The sequence below is a fragment of the Salvelinus namaycush genome, chromosome 12 (genome assembly GCF_016432855.1).
Source record: "Salvelinus namaycush isolate Seneca chromosome 12, SaNama_1.0, whole genome shotgun sequence".
NCBI lineage: Eukaryota > Metazoa > Chordata > Actinopteri > Salmoniformes > Salmonidae > Salvelinus > Salvelinus namaycush.
The window spans coordinates 29,684,079-29,704,453 of record NC_052318.1 but is presented as its reverse complement, the minus strand read 5'-3'; the positions used below and the strand labels follow the sequence as shown (position 1 = coordinate 29,704,453).

The 20,375-nt window shown below is 45.2% G+C and overlaps 1 protein-coding gene across 1 annotated transcript in view; it reads left to right on the top strand.

Moving 5' to 3' along the window:
* LOC120057071 (coxsackievirus and adenovirus receptor homolog) overlaps positions 1-20,375 on the top strand; it is a 111,777-nt gene that overhangs the window by 79,091 nt on the left and 12,311 nt on the right. Inside the window, exons 2-3 of the mRNA XM_039005461.1 lie at positions 901-1,070; positions 18,281-18,485. Coding sequence (XP_038861389.1) covers positions 901-1,070; positions 18,281-18,485 — 375 coding nt within the window. The remainder of the gene's footprint in view (positions 1-900; positions 1,071-18,280; positions 18,486-20,375) is intronic.

Genomic DNA, 20,375 nt, shown 5'->3' with positions numbered 1-20,375 from the left:
GTGTGTGTGTGTGTGTGTGTGTGTGTGTGTGTGTGTGTGTGTGTGTGTGTGTGTGTGTGTGTGTGTGTGTGTGTGTGTGTGTGTGTGTGCCCACTGTATGTATGCTTTTTAATTTTGTTCCAAATAATTCAGATCGTTTCATCTTGGCTTTCATGGATTTTCATGTGTAGGTACAACCAGACTGTAGTAAACCGTATAGATCATTTCAGTGGTTTTGAACACTTGCCTCAGCACACAACGCTACATCAAGGGGATATAGCCTGGCAGCCTATTTTTTTCATTTTTTAAAGCTGCATTTTTCTTTGACGGCAAGGCGACTGACTGTCAAAAGGATTTTTCTGTGGCGGCAGCATGTGACAACTCCATTCTCTATGGACTGTAGTTCCATGCGGAGGCTTAAAGCTCTTATTGAATGGAGATCATTTTTAGCTCCGTTGATGTCACAAGGAAATTATGTTTATTCGTTCTAAGAATAACTCCTTGAGAATATGATGCTCCAGTTGGATGATGAGCAGAGCTACAGTGTCAGTTTTTTACGTGTCAATCTATTCTTTCTGCTGTTCTTTCCTGTGTGGTTCACATTTTACAGATGTGTAGCACTTGACCTCCTAAAAATATGTAATTTTATGAAGGCTCTATTTCGAAGATTTGAAATGCTGCCTCCATACTCCTGTTTAACCAAAACACTGTTTAAAACCTTAACTGAAATCTCCAACTGCTAATGTACCAGTGTGAACAGAGGCACTGACAGATGAAATCCTGATTTTTATTTTAGAAATAACATTAGACATTCTAACTCTATGAGTAGCCCCTAGGTGCTCATGAAGGGAATGCTATGCAATCAGTGTGCGCTATTAGGCTAGTGGACTTCATCTCTCTCTCCTCCCTCTGTGTGTCCAGGTGTAGCCCATTGCCTGGAGATCACGTCCCAGGGGCCCACGTCCATAGAGAAGGCCAGCAGTGAGAGCGTCAAGCTGGACTGCCAGTTCTCTCTGGCACCCGAGGACTCTGGCCCTCTGGACATCGAATGGAGCCTGCTGGCCTCTGACAACCAGAAAGAGGATAAAGTGGTGAGTGTGTGTTTTTATGTGGTCCCTCCAAGTGGTTTGTATGTGGGGGTGGGGGGGGGGGGTTCATCCCTGAAAAAGTTTTGGGGTTATTCCTGCTCTGGTATGTCAGAAGTCATGTTCTGTCAGAACTAGTCAATGTTATCCATTGTTACAACAGAAGTGTTATGCCAGTCTTAGTGTTCTGTCAGAAGCAGCAACCTGAACTGGTTAACCAGAGGCAAAGATAGAGCCATGCTTAAAGGTCTGTCTGCTTTGATACAATACCTGCCATTTGAGAAGTAAAAGGAGAAGTCAGGTTTTTTCCCCTTTTGTTAAGCAGTTCCCTTTCACACAACCCCCAAACATGACTAAAAATAGGTTAATGTTTTACTTGTTCCATCTTTTTAAAGCTCTATAAAATATCCCACGTGGGTTTGAGTGTGTGTGTATGGCATGGAGCTCTTTCAGTGTGTGTGCAAGCGTGCACTGTCCACACCCATTAGCGTGTGAAAAGGAGTGTGTGGGTGCGTTAGTGTGTGGGTGGTCCCGTGTGGCTCAGTTGGTAGAGCATGGCGCTTGCAACGCCAGGGTTGTGGGTTCATTCCCCACGGGGGGACCAGGATGAATATGTATGAACTTTCCAATTTGTAAGTCGCTCTGGATAAGAGCGTCTGCTAAATGACTTAAATGTAATGTAAATGTTAGTTGGCTCTCGTAACCTCAACCACCTGCTCTCTGCATGGTACCTCTATTGAGTGGAATGCCACCTCCCAGCCATGCTGTGGGAACCCAGCAGCTCCCTGTGTACAGGCCATGTCATCCCTCTATAGCTTGGAGGTGTGGGATGCACCAAGCTGCTGAGGATAGATCCACATAGCCCATGCACTGCCAGAGGGCATAGAGCTAGAAGCCTAGAGATGGATACAGTCTCTCCTGTACTTCTCCATTCCCTCCTCTACTAGTGATGCCTCTGCATCTCTCTCTCAAATCAAATTGTGTTTGTCATATGTGCCGAACAACCTTACAGTGAAATGCTTATTAGCCACAATGCAGTTTTAAGAAAATGTCTTTAAAAAAAGTAAGAGCTAAGAATAACAAATAATTAAAGAGCAGCTCTAAATAACAATAGGGGGTCTATGTTTATTTTACCTTTTTTATTTCACCTTTATTTAACCAGGTAGGCCAGTTGAGAACAAGTTCTCATTTACAACTGCGACCTGGCCAAGATAAAGCAAAGCAATTCGACAAAAACAACAACACAGAGTTACATATAAACAAACGTACAGTCAATAACGCAATAGAAAATAAAAATTGAAAAATCTATGTACAGTGTGTGCAAATGTAGGGAGGTAGGCAATAAATAGGCCATAGAGGCAAAATAATTACAATTTAGCATTAATACTGGAGTGATAGATGTGCAAGTAGAGATACTGGGGTGCAAAGAGGGTAAGTAATAATATGGGGATGAGGTAGTTGGGTGTGCTATTTACAGATTGGCTGTGTACAGGTACAGTGATAGGTAAGCTGCTCTGACAGCTGATGCTTAAAGTTAGAGAGGGAGATATAAGTCTCCAGCTTCAGAGATTTTTGCAATTCGTTCCAGTCACTGGCAGCAGAGAACTGGAAGGAAAGGCGGCCAAAGGAAGTGTTGCCTTTGGGGATGACCAGTGCGATATACCTGCTGGAGCACATGCTACGGGTGGGTGTTGCTATGGTGACCATAAGGTGGGGCTTTACCTGGCAAAGACTTATAGATGACCTGGAGCCAGTGGGTTTGGCGACTGATATGTAGTGAGGGCCAGCCAACAAGAGCATACAGGTCGCAGTGGTGAGTACTATATGGGGCTTTGGTGACAAAACGGATGGCACTGTGATAGACTCCAATTTGCTGAGTAGAGTGTTGGAGGCTATTTTGTAAATGACATCGCCGAAGTCAAGGATCGGTAGGATAGTCAGTTTTACAAGGGTATGTTTGGCAGCATGAGTGAAGTAGGCTTTGTTGCGAAATAGGAAGCCAATTCTAGATTTAATTTTGGATTGGAGATGCTTGATGTGAGTCTGGAAGGAGAGTTTACAGTCTAACCAGACACCTAGGTATTTGTAGCTGTCCACATATTCTAGGTCCGAACCGTCCAGAGTAGTGATGCTAGTCGGGCGAGTGGGTGCGGGCAGCAATCAGTTGAAGAGCATGCACTTAGTTTTACTAGCATTTGGTAAAAGCAGTTGGAGGCCACGGAAGGAGTGTTGTATGGCGTTGAAGCTTGTTTGGAGGTTTGTTAGCACAGTCTCCAAAGAAGGGCCAGATTTTTTCAGAATGGTGTCATCTGCGTAGAGGTGGATCAGAGAATCACCAGCAGCAAGAGCGACATCATTGATATATACAGAGAAAAGAGTCGGCCCGAGAATTTAACCCTGTGACACCCCCGTAGAGACTAGAGGTCGACCGATTAATCGGAATGGCCAATTAATTAGGGCCGATTTCAAGTTTTCATAACAATCGGTAATGTGCATTTTTGGACATTGATTGTGGCCGATTACATTGCACTCCACGAAGAGACTGCGTGGCAGGCTGACTACCTGTTACGCGAGTGCAGCAAGAAGCCATGGTAAGTTGCTAGCTAGCATTAAACTTATCTTATAAAAAACAATCAATCTTAACATAATCACTAGTTAAATACACAAGGTTGATGATATTACTAGTTTATCTAGCTTGTCCTGCGTTGCATATAATCGATGCGGTGCCTGTTAATTTCTCATCGAATCACAGCCTACTAAGCCAAACGGGTGATGATTTAACAAGCGCATTCGCGAAAAAAGCACTGTCGTTGCACCAATGTGTACCTAAATATAAACATCAATGCCTTTCTTTAAAATCAATACACAAGTATATATTTTTAAACCTGCATATTTAGTTAATATTGCCTGCTAACATGAATTTCTTTTAACTAGGGAAATTGTGTCACCTCTCTTGCGTTCCGTGCAAGCAGAGTCAGGGTCTTTACAGCAGTTTGGGCCGCCTGGCTCATTGCGAACTATGTGAAGACCATTTCTTCCTAACAAAGACCATAATTAATTTGCCAGAGTTTTACATAATTATGACATAACATTGAAGGTTGTGCAATTTAACAGCAATATTTAGACTTAGTGATGCCACCCGTTAGGTGTAGCCACTCGGATAGCAGCTAGCTAGCTGCGATGATCTGGAGTAAAGCGGGGTACAGGGGTTACCGGTACAGAGTCAATGTGCGGGGGCACCATGGACAACCATGTGTAGTTAACCTCTTTGGGCTGGAGGGCAGTATTGAGTAGCTTGGATGAATAAGGTGCCCAGAGTAAACTGCCTGCTACTCAGGCCCAGAAGCTAAGATATGCATATTATTAGAGTTGGATAGAAAACACTCGGAAGTTTCTAAAACGGTTTGAATGATGTCTGTGAGTATAACAGAACTCATATGGCAGGCAAAAACCTGAGAAAAAATCCAACCAGGAAGTGGGAAATCTGAGGTTTGTAGATTTTAAAGTAATTGCCTATCCAAGATACAGTGTAAATTTGGTCCGATTGCACTTCCTAAGGCTTCCACTAGATGTTAACAGTCTTTAGAACCTTGTTTCAGGCTTCTACTGTGAAGGGGGAGCGAATAAGAGCTGTTTGACGAAGCTCATGGCATTCTGCCAGACCCCTAAGTCACGCGTGCGGCCGTGAGAGCGAGCTGCGTTCCCTTTCATTTCTAAAGACAAAGGAATTGTCCGGTTGTAATATTATTGAAGATTTATGATAAAAACATCCTAAAGATTGATTCTATATATCGTTTAACATGTTTCTACGAACTGTAATGGAACTGTTTTGACTTTTCGTCTGGACTAAGATTTGTGAATTAAACGCGCGAATAAAAAGGAGGTATTTGGACATAAATTATGGACTTTATCGAACAAAACAGAACTGTGATTCCTGGGAGTGCATTCCGATGAAGATCATCAAAGGTAAGTGAATATTTATAATGCTATTTCTGACTTCTGTTCTGGGTATCTGTATGGCTTATTTTTGTGGGTGAGCGCTGTACTCAGATTATTCCATGGTGTGCTTTCGCTGTAAAGCTTTTTTGAAATCTGACACAGCGGTTGCATTAACGAGAAGTTTATCTTTAATTCCATGCATAACACTTGTATTTTTATCAACATTTATGATGAGTATTTCTGTAAATTGATGTGGCTCTCTGCAAAATCACCGGATGATTTGGAAGCAAAACATTACTGAACATAACGCGCCAATGTAAACTGAGATTTTTGGATATAAAAATGAACTTTATCGAACAAAACATACATGTATTGTGTAACATGAAGTCCTATGAGTGCCATCTGATGAAGATCATCAAAGGTTAGTGATTAATTTTATCTATTTTTCTGCTTTTTGTGACTCTTCTCTTTGGCTGGAAAAATGGCTGTGTTTTTTATGACTAGGCACTGACCTAATATAATCGCATGGTATGTTTTCGTCGTAAGCCTTTTTGAAATTGGACACTGTGGTGGGATTAACAAGAAGTTTATCTTTAAAATGGTGTATAATACTTGTATGTTTGAGGAATTTTAATTATGAGATTTCTGTTGTTTAAATTTGGTGCCCTGCACTTTCACTGGCTGTTGTCAAATCGATCTTGTTAACGGGATTTCAGCCGTAAGAAGTTAACTTGTGATTATGTTAATATTTATTGTTTTTTATAAGATAAGTTTAATGCTAGCGAGCAACTTACCTTGGCTCTTTGCTGCACTCGCGTAACAGGTGGTCAGCCTGCCACGCAGTCTCCTCGTGGATTGCAATGTAATCGGCCATATTCGGCATCCAAAAATGCTGATTACCAATTGTTATGAAAACTTGAAATCGACCCTATCTAATCGGCCATGCCGATTAATCGGTCGACCTCTAGTCTAGGGTTTCTGGGATAACGGTGTTGATGTGAGCCATGACCGGCCTTACAAAGCCTTTCATGACTACAGACGTGAGTGCTACGGGTCGGTCGTCATTTAGACAGGTTACCTTAGTGTTCTTGGGCACAGGGACTATGGTGGTCTGCTTGAAACATGTTGGTATTACAGACTCAGACAGGGAGAGGTTGAAAATGTCAGTGAAGACACTTGCCAGTTGGTCAGCGCATGCTTGGAGTACACATCCTTGTAATCCATCTGGCCCAGCGGCCTAACTCACATCGGCTGCGGAGAGTGTGATCACACAGTCGTCCGGAACAGCTGATGCTCTCAGGCATGTTTCAGTGTTACTTGCCTCGAAGCAAGCATAGAAGTTATTTAGCTCGTCTGGTAGGCTCGTGTCACTGGGCAGCTCTCGGCTGTGCTTCCCCTTGTAGTCTGTAATAGTTAGCATTCCTTGCCACATCCGACGAGCGTTGGAGCCGGTGTAGTACGATTCGATCTTAGTGCTGTATTGATGCTTTGCCTGTTTGATGTTTCGTCGGAGGGCATAGTGGGATTTCTTATAAGCTTCCGGGTTAGAGTCCCGCTCCTTGAAAGCGGCAGCTCTACCCTTTAGCTCAGTGCGAATGTTGACTGTAATCCATGGTTTCTGGTTGGTGTATGTACGTACAGTTACTATGGGGACGACATCCTCGACGCACTCTCTCTCGTTGTCCCCCAGGGCCTCAGTTTTTGGCCAGGGCTAGAAGTGGGTCAGTAGGAGCCCTTCCTTAGCTGTTCCTCACCCCATTCCTCTCTCCCTCCATCCCTGCCTCCCACTTCAGTCCACCCAGCCAAGCCAAGGCTCCAGCCCCTGCCCTGCTCGCTCCTCTCCCTCTATTGTCTATGCTAAACTGGGGAGCAGTGCCTCAAGAGACCCCTGTTTTTGTTTTTGACCTACTTCATTGATTTAGAATGGGAACCACCAATAATTAATTGGTGGGGGTGGAAGTGGCAGATAAAAAAAAAAAAATTAAACGTATTATAATAGAGCCATCATTGTTATCCCATGTTTGGCGTGCTCATGTGGATATACATGTAACTGTAGAATCCTGTGTGGGTGATTTTCTCATTGTGGTCACCCTCCCCCTCTCAGCTGTAGCCATCATGTTGTAGTCTAACCTCCTCTCTAGCTAGGCTACATTCAACTGTAGACATCATGTTGTAGTCTCCCTCCTCTATAGCTAGGCTACATTCAGCTGTAGACATCATGCTGTAGTCCCCCTCCTCTCTAGATAGGCTACATTCAGCTGTAGACATGTTGTAGTCTCCCTCCTCTCTAGCTAGGCTACATTCAGCTGTAGACATCATGTTGTGGTCTCCCTCCTCTCTAGCTAGGCTACATTCAGCTGTAGACATCATGTTGTAGTCTCCCTCCTCTCTAGCTAGGCTACATTCAGCTGTAGACATCATGTTGTAGTCTCCCTCCTCTCTAGCTAGGCTACATTCAGCTGTAGACATCATGTTGTGGTCTCCCTCCTCTCTAGCTAGGCTACATTCAGCTGTAGACATCATGTTGTAGTCTCCCTCCTCTCTAGCTAGGCTACATTCAGCTGTAGACATCATGTTGTAGTCTTCCTCCTCTCTAGCTAGGCTACATTCAACTGTAGACATCATGTTGTGGTCTCCCTCCTCTCTAGCTAGGCTACATTCAACTGTAGACATCATGTTGTGGTCTCCCTCCTCTCTAGCTAGGCTACATTCAGCTGTAGACATCATGTTGTGGTCTCCCTCCTCTCTAGCTAGGCTACATTCAGCTGTAGACATCATGTTGTGGTCTCCCTCCTCTCTAGCTAGGCTACATTCAGCTGTAGACATCATGTTGTAGTCTCCCTCCTCTCTAGTTAGGCTACATTCAGCTGTAGACATCATGTTGTAGTCTCCCTCCTCTCTAGCTAGGCTACATTCAACTGTAGACATCACGTTGTGGTCTCACTCCTCTCTAGCTAGGCTACATTCAGCTGTAGACATCAAGTTGTAGTCTCCCTCCTCTCTAGCTAGGCTACATTCAGCTGTAGACATCACGTTGTAGTCTCCCTCCTCTCTAGCTAGGCTACATTCAGCTGTAGACATCACGTTGTAGTCTCCCTCCTCTCTAGCTAGGCTACATTCAGCTGTAGACATCATGTTGTAGTCTCCCTCCTCTCTAGCTAGGCTACATTCAGCTGTAGACATCATGTTGTAGTCTCCCTCCTCTCTAGCTAGGCTACATTCAGCTGTAGACATCATGTTGTGGTCTCCCTCCTCTCTAGCTAGGCTACATTCAGCTGTAGACATCATGTTGTGATCTCCCTCCTCTCTAGCTAGGCTACATTCAGCTGTAGACATCATGTTGTAGTCTCCCTTCTCTCTAGCTAGGCTACATTCAGCTGTAGACATCATGTTGTAGTCTCCCTCCTCTCTAGCTAGGCTACATTCAGCTGTAGACATCATGTTGTAGTCTCCCTCCTCTCTAGCTAGGCTACATTCAACTGTAGACATCATGTTGTAGTCTCCCTCCTCTCTAGCTAGGCTACATTCAGCTGTAGACATCACTTTGTAGTCTCCCTCCTCTCTAGCTAGGCTACATTCAGCTGTAGACATCACGTTGTAGTCTCCCTCCTCTCTAGCTAGGTTACATTCAGCTGTAGACATCATGTTGTAGTCTCCCTCCTCTCTAGCTAGGCTACATTCAACTGTAGACATCACATTGTAGTCTCCCTCCTCTCTAGCTAGGCTACATTCAGCTGTAGACATCACATTGTAGTCTCTCTCCTCTCTAGCTAGGCTACATTCAGCTGTAGACATCATGTTGTGGTCTCCCTCCTCTCTAGCTAGGCTACATTCAACTGTAGACATCATGTTGTAGTCTCCCTCCTCTATAGCTAGGCTACATTCAGCTGTAGACATCATGCTGTAGTCCCCCTCCTCTCTAGATAGGCTACATTCAGCTGTAGACATGTTGTAGTCTCCCTCCTCTCTAGCTAGGCTACATTCAGCTGTAGACATCATGTTGTGGTCTCCCTCCTCTCTAGCTAGGCTACATTCAGCTGTAGACATCATGTTGTAGTCTCCCTCCTCTCTAGCTAGGCTACATTCAGCTGTAGACATCATGTTGTAGTCTCCCTCCTCTCTAGCTAGGCTACATTCAGCTGTAGACATCATGTTGTGGTCTCCCTCCTCTCTAGCTAGGCTACATTCAGCTGTAGACATCATGTTGTGGTCTCCCTCCTCTCTAGCTAGGCTACATTCAGCTGTAGACATCATGTTGTGGTCTCCCTCCTCTCTAGCTAGGCTACATTCAGCTGTAGACATCATGTTGTGGTCTCCCTCCTCTCTAGCTAGGCTACATTCAGCTGTAGACATCATGTTGTGGTCTCCCTCCTCTCTAGCTAGGCTACATTCAGCTGTAGACATCATGTTGTGGTCTCCCTCCTCTCTAGCTAGGCTACATTCAGCTGTAGACATCATGTTGTAGTCTCCCTCCTCTCTAGCTAGGCTACATTCAGCTGTAGACATCATGTTGTAGTCTTCCTCCTCTCTAGCTAGGCTACATTCAACTGTAGACATCATGTTGTGGTCTCCCTCCTCTCTAGCTAGGCTACATTCAACTGTAGACATCATGTTGTGGTCTCCCTCCTCTCTAGCTAGGCTACATTCAGCTGTAGACATCATGTTGTGGTCTCCCTCCTCTCTAGCTAGGCTACATTCAGCTGTAGACATCATGTTGTGGTCTCCCTCCTCTCTAGCTAGGCTACATTCAGCTGTAGACATCATGTTGTAGTCTCCCTCCTCTCTAGTTAGGCTACATTCAGCTGTAGACATCATGTTGTAGTCTCCCTCCTCTCTAGCTAGGCTACATTCAACTGTAGACATCACGTTGTGGTCTCACTCCTCTCTAGCTAGGCTACATTCAGCTGTAGACATCAAGTTGTAGTCTCCCTCCTCTCTAGCTAGGCTACATTCAGCTGTAGACATCACGTTGTAGTCTCCCTCCTCTCTAGCTAGGCTACATTCAGCTGTAGACATCACGTTGTAGTCTCCCTCCTCTCTAGCTAGGCTACATTCAGCTGTAGACATCACGTTGTAGTCTCCCTCCTCTCTAGCTAGGCTACATTCAGCTGTAGACATCATGTTGTAGTCTCCCTCCTCTCTAGCTAGGCTACATTCAGCTGTAGACATCATGTTGTGGTCTCCCTCCTCTCTAGCTAGGCTACATTCAGCTGTAGACATCATGTTGTGATCTCCCTCCTCTCTAGCTAGGCTACATTCAGCTGTAGACATCATGTTGTAGTCTCCCTTCTCTCTAGCTAGGCTACATTCAGCTGTAGACATCATGTTGTAGTCTCCCTCCTCTCTAGCTAGGCTACATTCAGCTGTAGACATCATGTTGTAGTCTCCCTCCTCTCTAGCTAGGCTACATTCAACTGTAGACATCATGTTGTAGTCTCCCTCCTCTCTAGCTAGGCTACATTCAGCTGTAGACATCACTTTGTAGTCTCCCTCCTCTCTAGCTAGGCTACATTCAGCTGTAGACATCACGTTGTAGTCTCCCTCCTCTCTAGCTAGGTTACATTCAGCTGTAGACATCATGTTGTAGTCTCCCTCCTCTCTAGCTAGGCTACATTCAACTGTAGACATCACATTGTAGTCTCCCTCCTCTCTAGCTAGGCTACATTCAGCTGTAGACATCACATTGTAGTCTCTCTCCTCTCTAGCTAGGCTACATACAGCTGTAGACATCATGTTGTGGTCTCCCTCCTCTCTAGCTAGGCTACATTCAACTGTAGACATCATGTTGTAGTCTCCCTCCTCTCTAGCTAGGCTACATTCAGCTGTAGACATCATGTTGTAGTCTCCCTCCTCTCTAGCTAGGCTACATTCAGCTGTAGACATCATGTTGTAGTCTCCCTCCTCTCTAGCTAGGCTACATTCAACTGTAGACATCATGTTGTAGTATCCCTCCTCTCTAGCTAGGCTACATTCAGCTGTAGACATCATGTTGTGGTCTCCCTCCTCTCTAGCTAGGCTACATTCAGCTGTAGACATCACGTTGTAGTCTCCCTCCTCTCTAGCTAGGCTACATTCAGCTGTAGACATCATGTTGTGGTCTCCCTCCTCTCTAGCTAGGCTACATTCAACTGTAGACATCATCTTGTGGTCTCCCGCCACAATCTCACCAGACCATTCCTTCATTCACAACGACCAAGTTTCTATCTTCCTCTGAGTGGGTAGATATTAATTGACCAATCAGAACGGCACTCGGTGCATACACACACAGCCTCCTTGTGCCCTGATGGGGTGATGTCATGTGTATTATTAGCAATTAGTGGCCTGTTAATAAGTCCACTGGCTGCAGGGCTGGCTTAGTGTGTGTGACCATGCCCAGTAGGATTAGTGCTGGTAGACCAGGGCTACGCTGGACTACTGGACGTGCAGTACTGAACTACTCTTCTAGGAGAGGAGATGGAGGAGAGGGAGAAAGGAGACGAGGATGGGATAGCTGATGGAGTAGAGGGAGTGGTTGAGATGGTGATGTGGGAGAGGAGTGTGAAAAGGAAGACTGGAGAAGAGGGAAGGAGGAGGGTGGCACTTAACTGTTCCCCAGAGAGCTCTAGAAGTTCATAACTGATATGGAGTTCTCGGTGAGAGGGCTTAGGATGACCAGGAGGAGGATGACCCGACCATATAGAGGGTTATACTCACTGTTAACCTAGTAATACTATAAGAACAACTGACAGTATCAGGACAGACAGACCTCTAATAACATCCGTCCTCATTAGATGTTTCCTCTACGGACCGCCCCCTATGACAAATTACTATTAGTCTCTTTACTGCACAGTCAAACTGACATTTTTGTGTTCATGAAGTAGCAAAAAACAATGCACCGCTTACATCAGATTCTCTATTTAGAGGTTTGGGAATCGTGGTCTGTTGGTATAGCATTGTCCTACAGGCTTTATGGAGCCAGTGAAGCAGAGTTAATGCACTGCTTACATGCCTACTGAAATAGTTCATTAGCATTTGGCTTTCATCACGGGAATACACTACGGATAGGCTGGAAGCAGGGTGACTACAATCATGATAAAAATTCATGAATGGTAGTTGCCTATAGTGCTTTAGTCTTGAGAGTAGTTGGGAGAATAGAACACTATATAGCTGCTTCAAATTCCTGGTGTGCTGATAAAAACGTTGTGTCCTTGAAAGCACTAGAGCTTTGTTTACTAAAGAAAGTCCAAGTGGAGTGGTTCAGGTTTAACCTTGAGAATACATCTGGAGTGGAGGTACTTTTCTGAAACTGACTATAGAGGCATGGCTATGTCAGGAGAAAAGCCTGTCTTTAAGACCGACAGGGAAATTGAATGTACATAGGTGACGCCACATTCTGTTTGCCTCAAATTAGCCCCTCCCCTCACACATGATGATGACATCGTCTTTAAATGGCCCCATGTAAATAACCTAACATTTCTCTTATTCCTGCTGCTGCTACAGCTGTTGCAAGTATAATAGAGGTATTTTCACTTCTGCACTTTTTACTATTTTCTTTAATAGTTCATTACTATGTAAGGTGACTAAGTCTCCATTACAAGTGCAAAATAAAGTTGTCCACAGAGACTTTGTCTGACCTCACCATATGGATACTGTAATGCTGGTCAACCTGTTCTGAATCAGCACTCGGGAATGAAAGTGTCCTTGTTTTCAACTTCAGTTGTTTGGTTTTCCCTAATGTCTGCCCTTTGATTTCCAGCATGTAGGCCCTCTTGGAGTTTTTATAGGATTTGTTTTATTGAGCCACATTCTTACATGCAGTTAGGACTGGAGTGGGCAAAAAAAAAATCTAACTTATGGGCAATTCACATTATCTTGATTTTAACATTTTCTCAAAATAAGTTTTGTTGTGCAATTTAAGGTCAAACTGCATTTCAAACAGTCAGGAATAATCTAATGAATTTAGGGGTTGTGAAATTATACCTAGGCTAAATAGAAGCCTTCTACAACCATAAGACCCACTAACAATTTAATTATTTTATCAAAATAGTTGAACCTGCTTTTTTCCAATAATCACTGATCTGGCTTTCAAGTCTGTCTATGAAAATGCCCTTTTTGTTACAAATTTAACCAGCGCCATGCATAATGCACATCCGCTAATAATGACTAACCTCTTGTAGCAGGCATTAAAGAAAATTAACACAGGTCTCATAAACAGTCTCTTAAGCACAAGTCCACATGCTGGTGAGTAGCCCGCTAATCTTTATATTTCAAAGAAAATTAACACAGGTCTCATAAACAGTCTCTTAAGCACAAGTCCACATGCTGGTGAGTAGCCCGCTAATCTTTATATTTCAAGTCTAGCCAACTTGGATTTATTTGCTTGCTAACAAGGTAGAACAGTTGAACTGTTATGAATACACCCTCCTGTCCGTCTCCAACTGTTTAAACAACAGCTTGTTCACCTTTGTTTTAGATATTGTTCAAGTGGCCTACCTGAATAGAAATTGTACTTATTTCTCAGAATGAGAACAAGTTGACAATTTCTTATGAATGTGGATTTTTATGCTCATTGCACATTTATACAACAGAGACTGAACAGCTAGCACATACGTCTATGGCTAAAATACTGCTAGCGGTAGCCCTACGTGGTACCGCAATGCCGCGTACGACAAACGGGGCGTTAGTTTTCCTGTTCATTGTCTTGGGATTAAATTCCCCCTGTAATTCTCACAGAAACCAGTTTGTCCAATTTTTTTTTCTCTCACTTTCCCTGAATTCCACTAGTTTTCCTCAACAAAACATGTCATCTGTCTCATCCCAACCTTTTAAAGTCACTCCAACAAAATATTTTTGAGGTACATTTACCTAATATTTCTATAAGTTCTATAATTGAACGAAGTTACATCTATAAACAGTTTTATGTATACCAGTAGGGGATCCTAAAGATAAATGGTCAGAGCATTTTTTTAAATAAAGTATAATTTTAAGTGAGTATGTTTGGGGCAAAATGCCCCCAGGGCAATCGATGCAAGTCACTGGTACCTATATTAGCATATTCCAAATCATGTCCAAATCATCTATAAGTAAGTATCTTTGAGTTACACAATACATTTTCAGATTCTTTAGGATGATTTGGACAGGAAGGACTAAATTAAAAAAAAAATTATTTTATAGTGAGGATATTAATAGTGACTAGTGCTGAGCGATTGGGCTCCAGAGTGGCGCAGCGGTCTAAGGCACTGCATCTCAGTGCTTGAGGCATCACTACAAGCACCCTGGTTCAAATCCAGGCTGTATCACAACCGGCTGTGATTGGGAGTCCCAAAGGGCAGTAAACAATTGGCCCAGTGTCGTCCGGGTTTGGCCAGTGTAGGCCGTCATTGTAAATAAGAATTTGTTCTTAACTGACTTGCCTAGTTAATAAAAAAACTTTTTTTGGGGGGGGGGTCGTTTCAGTTCAATTATATAAAAAATGATCACAGATTTCTGTTTTAAAAAACTTTAAATGCATTATGTGAGTTGAATGCTGTAACACTGAATAAAACAATTAATCAAAGTCCCATGATGGTAGTGACTGTCCATTACTGCTCATCACTTATTGACCATAAATTATTGACATTACTTTAATAAAAGTATTTTATTTGACTTTCATTCCAAGTCATCTCATCTGTATAGAGCTGCTGCCTATGCTGTCTGACATAATCACTATTTTAGTAGTTTTTCAAAGTAAATAAGGCATACTTTTATGAATACCAACTATCAATCAGATATCAGGTATTTTCAGGCTTGCGAAGCAACTGCTTTCTATCCTCCTCGATTGCGGCTTCTATTCTCTCAGTCTCCCTGTCTGCTCCGCACAGACCCGGACAAGTTTATGTGGGTGCGCAATGGGTTATGGTCAATGTAGTTAATTACCACATTTTATGCGCTGAACTATGTAGAATATTGGCCTGTCGGAAACTACAACTCCCACTACATCGCACTGTTACGGCTTCATCTGATTTATCTTGACAGAAACTGTACATCGAGCTCACAGGAAAAACTGAAGAAAATGAAATTCAAATAATTTAACCAATGTCAGAAAATCATTCAGCACTAATAGTGAGAAGTGCAATGTCATTTTGTTCCGACATTTGATTTATTAAAATAAGATACCTAGACTAGCTTTTAAGAGTCAATTAAAATAAAATGCCAAAATGGCAAGCATAAATGTATTTTAACACACTAATCTTCAGGGGGATTTTTCCCCATAGAGGGTGTTTTGCAGATAGTGGGGCAAAACGCTTCTGTTTTTATTGAAAAACCACAACAAAATATTCTGCCCACTTATTTCTCTTAAAATTAGTTTGCCTAAGGATAGCCAGTATTCACATATCTAAATCTTACCAAACTTAGCTTTTATCTGTCCATAAATAGACCATTTCCTCAGTTACCCTACTCTCGTTTTAGTAGGGTAGTTTTGGTTGGGTCATTTTGGTAAGGTCGTTTTGGTTGGGTCGTTTTAGTAGGGTAGTTTTGGTTGGGTCGTTTTGGTAAGGTCGTTTTGGTTGGGTCGTTTTAGTAGGGTAGTTTTGGTTGGGTCGTTTTGGTAAGGTCGTTTTAGTGGGGTCGTTTTAGTAGGGTAGTTTTGGTTGGGTCGTTTTGGTAAGGTCGTTTTAGTGGGGTCGTTTTAGTAGGGTAGTTTTGGTTGGGTCGTTTTTGGTAAGGTCGTTTTAGTAGGGTAGTTTTGGTAAGGTCGTTTTAGTAGGGTCTGCTCTGTTGGGAGATGAGACATAAAAACGGTATCGTTAGAAAGGTTAAGTTCTCGTCTAGTACAGTAAAATAAGGTCTCTAAGAGTTTCGGTGTCCATATGACCCATTTTTATTTTATTTATTTTATTTTTTATTCTATTGGGCCAAACCTCAAATGCAGAAGGAGAGTTGAAACTGCGTGTCAAAGAGGAAGAAGTGATCTTTCGTTGTGAGCGGTAGGGTGAGAGGCTTGGTGTCTGTGTGATTGGCAAGGTGCACAGTGCACACAGCGCAGAAGGAGCGAAGGGGAAGAGACCAAAAAGACAGCACTCATAAAAACAAAATCGTATTTTCTTGCGATAGTCATTTGGAACATTGTACGAAAACATTACATTCTAATGAATCTAATCAATGCAATATATTGCCCAGCCCTACATGCAGTTTGTACGTGTGTGTGTGTCAGTGTGTCAGTGTGAGACTGAGTGCTTTGTTGCCTGTCTCTACCTCAGTGCCTCGGGCAATTTAATTTCCTCCCCTCCACCTTTCATCTTGTTTTTACTGCCGATGCTCTGATCCCAGTGTTAGTTTGAGGTCTCCGTGTCTCTCCTTAGATCCAGGTGTTATGCATTACAGGTTTAGTGGCTAATACAGTATGTTCAAGATGTATTCTAGCTACACAGCCTTGGCTTGGCAGTCATGGGCTCTACACAAGGATCCCCAGCCGAGCTGCTAGACAACTCGCAGTCCGCCGTCCATCTGGTTCTCTGTTTTTCTCTTCTTTCGCTGCCTCCCAGCCCACTGCCCTCTGTTCTGTTAGTCTATCTTTTTCTTCTCCTCTCCAGCCTGGGTTCTCCAGCCTGGGTTGTCAGTACGTGTGTATGATGAGGATCACGGCACACACCATGAGCTCCTGTCTCTGACCATCTCCATGGAAAATGGAGAATGATGTGCCTGTTGTCTGCCTGCAGTGTGAGAGAATTACAATTGGAATCCTTTCATTTTTAGTTTGGCCCTCCCTCCCAATCCTTGTTTTCTCTGCCTCTGTGCTTCTCCTGTGCGGCTAGTTGTCCGTTGGCTCCACCTTGACTCCATCTCCTGGCTTCTCCTCGTCGCTCTGTGTCGGAGGGAAGGGGGAGAGACAGAAGGGGGGGTAGGGGAGGTGCAGGAAGGTAGCGCTGGGGGCTGTTGCTGAGCCCAGGGCATAGCTCTCTCTCGGTCTGTGTTGACACAGCAGGTGTTGATTTGACTCCACAGAAGGGCTTTGTTTGTTCCATGCCATACCACAGCTCAGCAGCATGGAAATGAAAGGGCAAAAACAAGCCAGAGCCAGGCACTGCAGGTCGTTAGGGAGATAAGAATGTTACAAACTGACTCACTCTCCCTCAGTATCGGTTGTTTTAGTGAACAAAGACAGGGTGCCTGTTTGCACTCTCTCAATAACAGCTTGGATTATTTCTCCAGGCTTGATTTTTTGAAAGTTGTAACTCTTGTGCATGTAGCTGCCTCACTAATTCTCTTTCTCTTCCTTGATTTATTTCTCTCTCTCCCTCTTTCCCATGTCTCTCATCCCTCCTTCCCATGTCTCTCCCCTCCCTCCTTCCCATGTCTCTCCCCTCCCTCCTTCCCATGTCTCTCCCTCCCTCCTTCCCATGTCTCCCCCTCTCCTTCCCATGTCTCTCCCTCCCTCCTTCCCATGTCTCTCCCCCCCTCCTTCCCATGTCTCTCCCCCCTCCTTCCCATGTCTCTCGCCCTCTCCTTCCCGTCTCTCTCCCTCCCTCCTTCCCATGTCTCCCCCCCCCTCCTTCCCATGTCTCTCGCCCCCTCCTTCCCATGTCTCTCCCCCCTCCTCCCCATGTCTCTCCCCCCTCCTTCCCATGTCTCTCCTCCCCTCCTTCCCATGTCTCTCCTCCCTCCTTCCCATGTCTCTCCCCCCCTCCTTCCCATGTCTCTCCCCCCCTCCTTCCCATGTCTCTCCCCCCCTCCTTCCCATGTCTCTCCCCCCCCTCCTTCCCATGTCTCTCCCCCCCTCCTTCCCATGTCTCTCCCCCCCCTCCTTCCCATGTCTCTCCCCCCCCTCCTTCCCATGTCTCTCCCCCCCCCTCCTTCCCATGTCTCTCCCCCCCCCTCCTTCCCATGTCTCTCCCCCCCCTCCTTCCCATGTCTCCCCCCCCCCTCCTTCCCGTGTCTCTCCCCCCCCTCCTTCCCATGTGTCTCTTCCCCCCCTCCTTCCCATGTGTCTCTTCCCCCCCCTCCTTCCCATGTCTCTCTCCCCCCCCCCCTCCTTCCCATGTCTCTCTCCCCCCCCCCCCCTCCTTCCCATGTCTCTCTCCCCCCCCCCCCTCCTTCCCATGTCTCTCTCCCCCCCCCCCCCCTCCTTCCCATGTCTCTCTCCCCCCCCCCCCCCCTCCTTCCCATGTCTCTCCCCCCCCCCCCCCCTCCTTCCCATGTCTCTCTCCCCCCCCCCCCCCCCTCCTTCCCATGTCTCTCCCCCCCCCCCCCCCCCTCCTTCCCATGTCTCTCTCCCCCCCCCCCCCCCTCCTTCCCATGTCTCTCCCTCCCTCCTTCAGGTGATCCTGTACTCTGGGGACAGGGCCTATGAGGACTACTACCCTGCAGTGAAAGGGCGAGCCCACTTCAACTCAGCTGACCCTAAGAATGGTGACGCCTCCATCAACTTGACAGGTCTGAAGTCTAGCGACACTGGGACCTACCAGTGCAAGGTGAAGAAGGCCCCGGGCATCCGCAGCAGGAAGATGCTGCTGACCGTCATGGGTGAGTGAGACACCACGGGTGACATTTTAAATCTTAAATAGCCACTACTTTATCTATCTATTGGAGTAAAAACTCCAAACACGATGCCCTTTTAAAGGGTACATGTGGCTGACTAGATAAGTGTTCAATGTAATGCCCCCCTCTAGAATGGTGTGGCGCAGTAGAGGCTGGTGGGGGGATCTATAGGAGGACTGGCTAATTGTAATGGCTGGAATGGAATTAATGGAACGGTATCAAATATATGGAAACCATGTTTGACTCCGTTCCATTAATTCCATTCTAGCCATTCCACTGAGCCTGTCCTCATATAGCTCCTCCCACCAACCTCGCCTGGTGTGGTGGTATGTTTAACCTTTCTTGTGGGGTTATAGATTGCAGTCCCATTCAATCCATAGACTGATAGGAAGAGCTATGTCCCTATTATCAGATGACATCAAAACGCCCAATAGCCTACTAATTGCCAATTTAATATAGCTAATTGACAATAGTCTTGTGAAATGTGCAGTGCGTACATGACTGATTTGTCATCACTATGGTGTGAGATAAGCAGAACATTCATAGTGATGATTATACTAATCCAGCTGCTATATACTCACACAATTTCCTGTGCAAACAGACTTGCGGTGTGTGGCTTGCCTGACGACTCAAACTGAATTCTTCCACTGCTCTGTTTGATATCTACACTACATGACCAAAAGTATGTTCCAATTCATTCCAAAGGTGTTCAATGGGGTTGAGGTCAGGGCTCTGTGCAGGCCAGTCAAGTTCTTCCACACCAATCTCGACAAACCATTTTTGTATGGATCTCGCTTTGTGCACATTGGCATTGTCATGCTGAAACAGAAAAGGGCCACAAAGTTGTAAGCAAAGAATCGTCTAGAATGTCATTGTATGCTGTAGCGTTAAGATTTCCTTTCACGAACTAAGGGGCCTAGCCCAAACCATGTAAAACAGCCCCAGACCATTATTCCTCCTCCACCAAACTTTACAGTTGGCACTATGCATTCGGCTAGGTAGTTTTCTCCTGGCATCCGCCAAACCCAGATTTGTCCGTCGGACTGCCAGATGGTGAAGCGTGATTCGTCACTCCAGAGAACGCGTTTCCACTGCTCCAGAGTCCAATGGTGGTGAGCTCTACACATTACATTACATTACATTACATTTAAGTCATTTAGCAGACGCTCTTATCCAGAGCGACTTACAAATTGGTGCATTCACCTTATGATATCCAGTGGAACAACCACTTTACAATAGTGCATCTAAATCTTTTAAGGGGGGGGGGGGGGGGTTAGAAGGATTACTTTGTCCTATCCTAGGTATTCCTTAAAGAGGTGGGGTTTCAGGTGTCTCTGGTAGGTGGTGATTGACTCCGCTGACCTGGCGTCGTGAGGGAGTTTGTTCCACCATTGGGGTGCCAGAGCAGCGAACAGTTTTGACTGGGCTGAGCGGGAACTGTACTTCCTCAGAGGTAGGGAGGCGAGCAGGCCAGAGGTGGATGAACGCAGTGCCCTTGTTTGGGTGTAGGGCCTGATCAGAGCCTGAAGGTACGGAGGTGCCGTTCCCCTCACAGCTCCGTAGGCAAGCACCATGGTCTTGTAGCGGATGCGAGCTTCAACTGGAAGCCAGTGGAGAGAGCGGAGGAGCGGGGTGACGTGAGAGAACTTGGGAAGGTTGAACACCAGACGGGCTGCGGCGTTCTGGATGAGTTGTAGGGGTTTAATGGCACAGGCAGGGAGCCCAGCCAACAGCGAGTTGCAGTAATCCAGACGGGAGATGACAAGTGCCTGGATTAGGACCTGCGCCGCTTCCTGTGTGAGGCAGGGTCGTACTCTGCGTATGTTGTAGAGCATGAACCTACAGGAACGGGCCACCGCCTTGATGTTAGTTGAG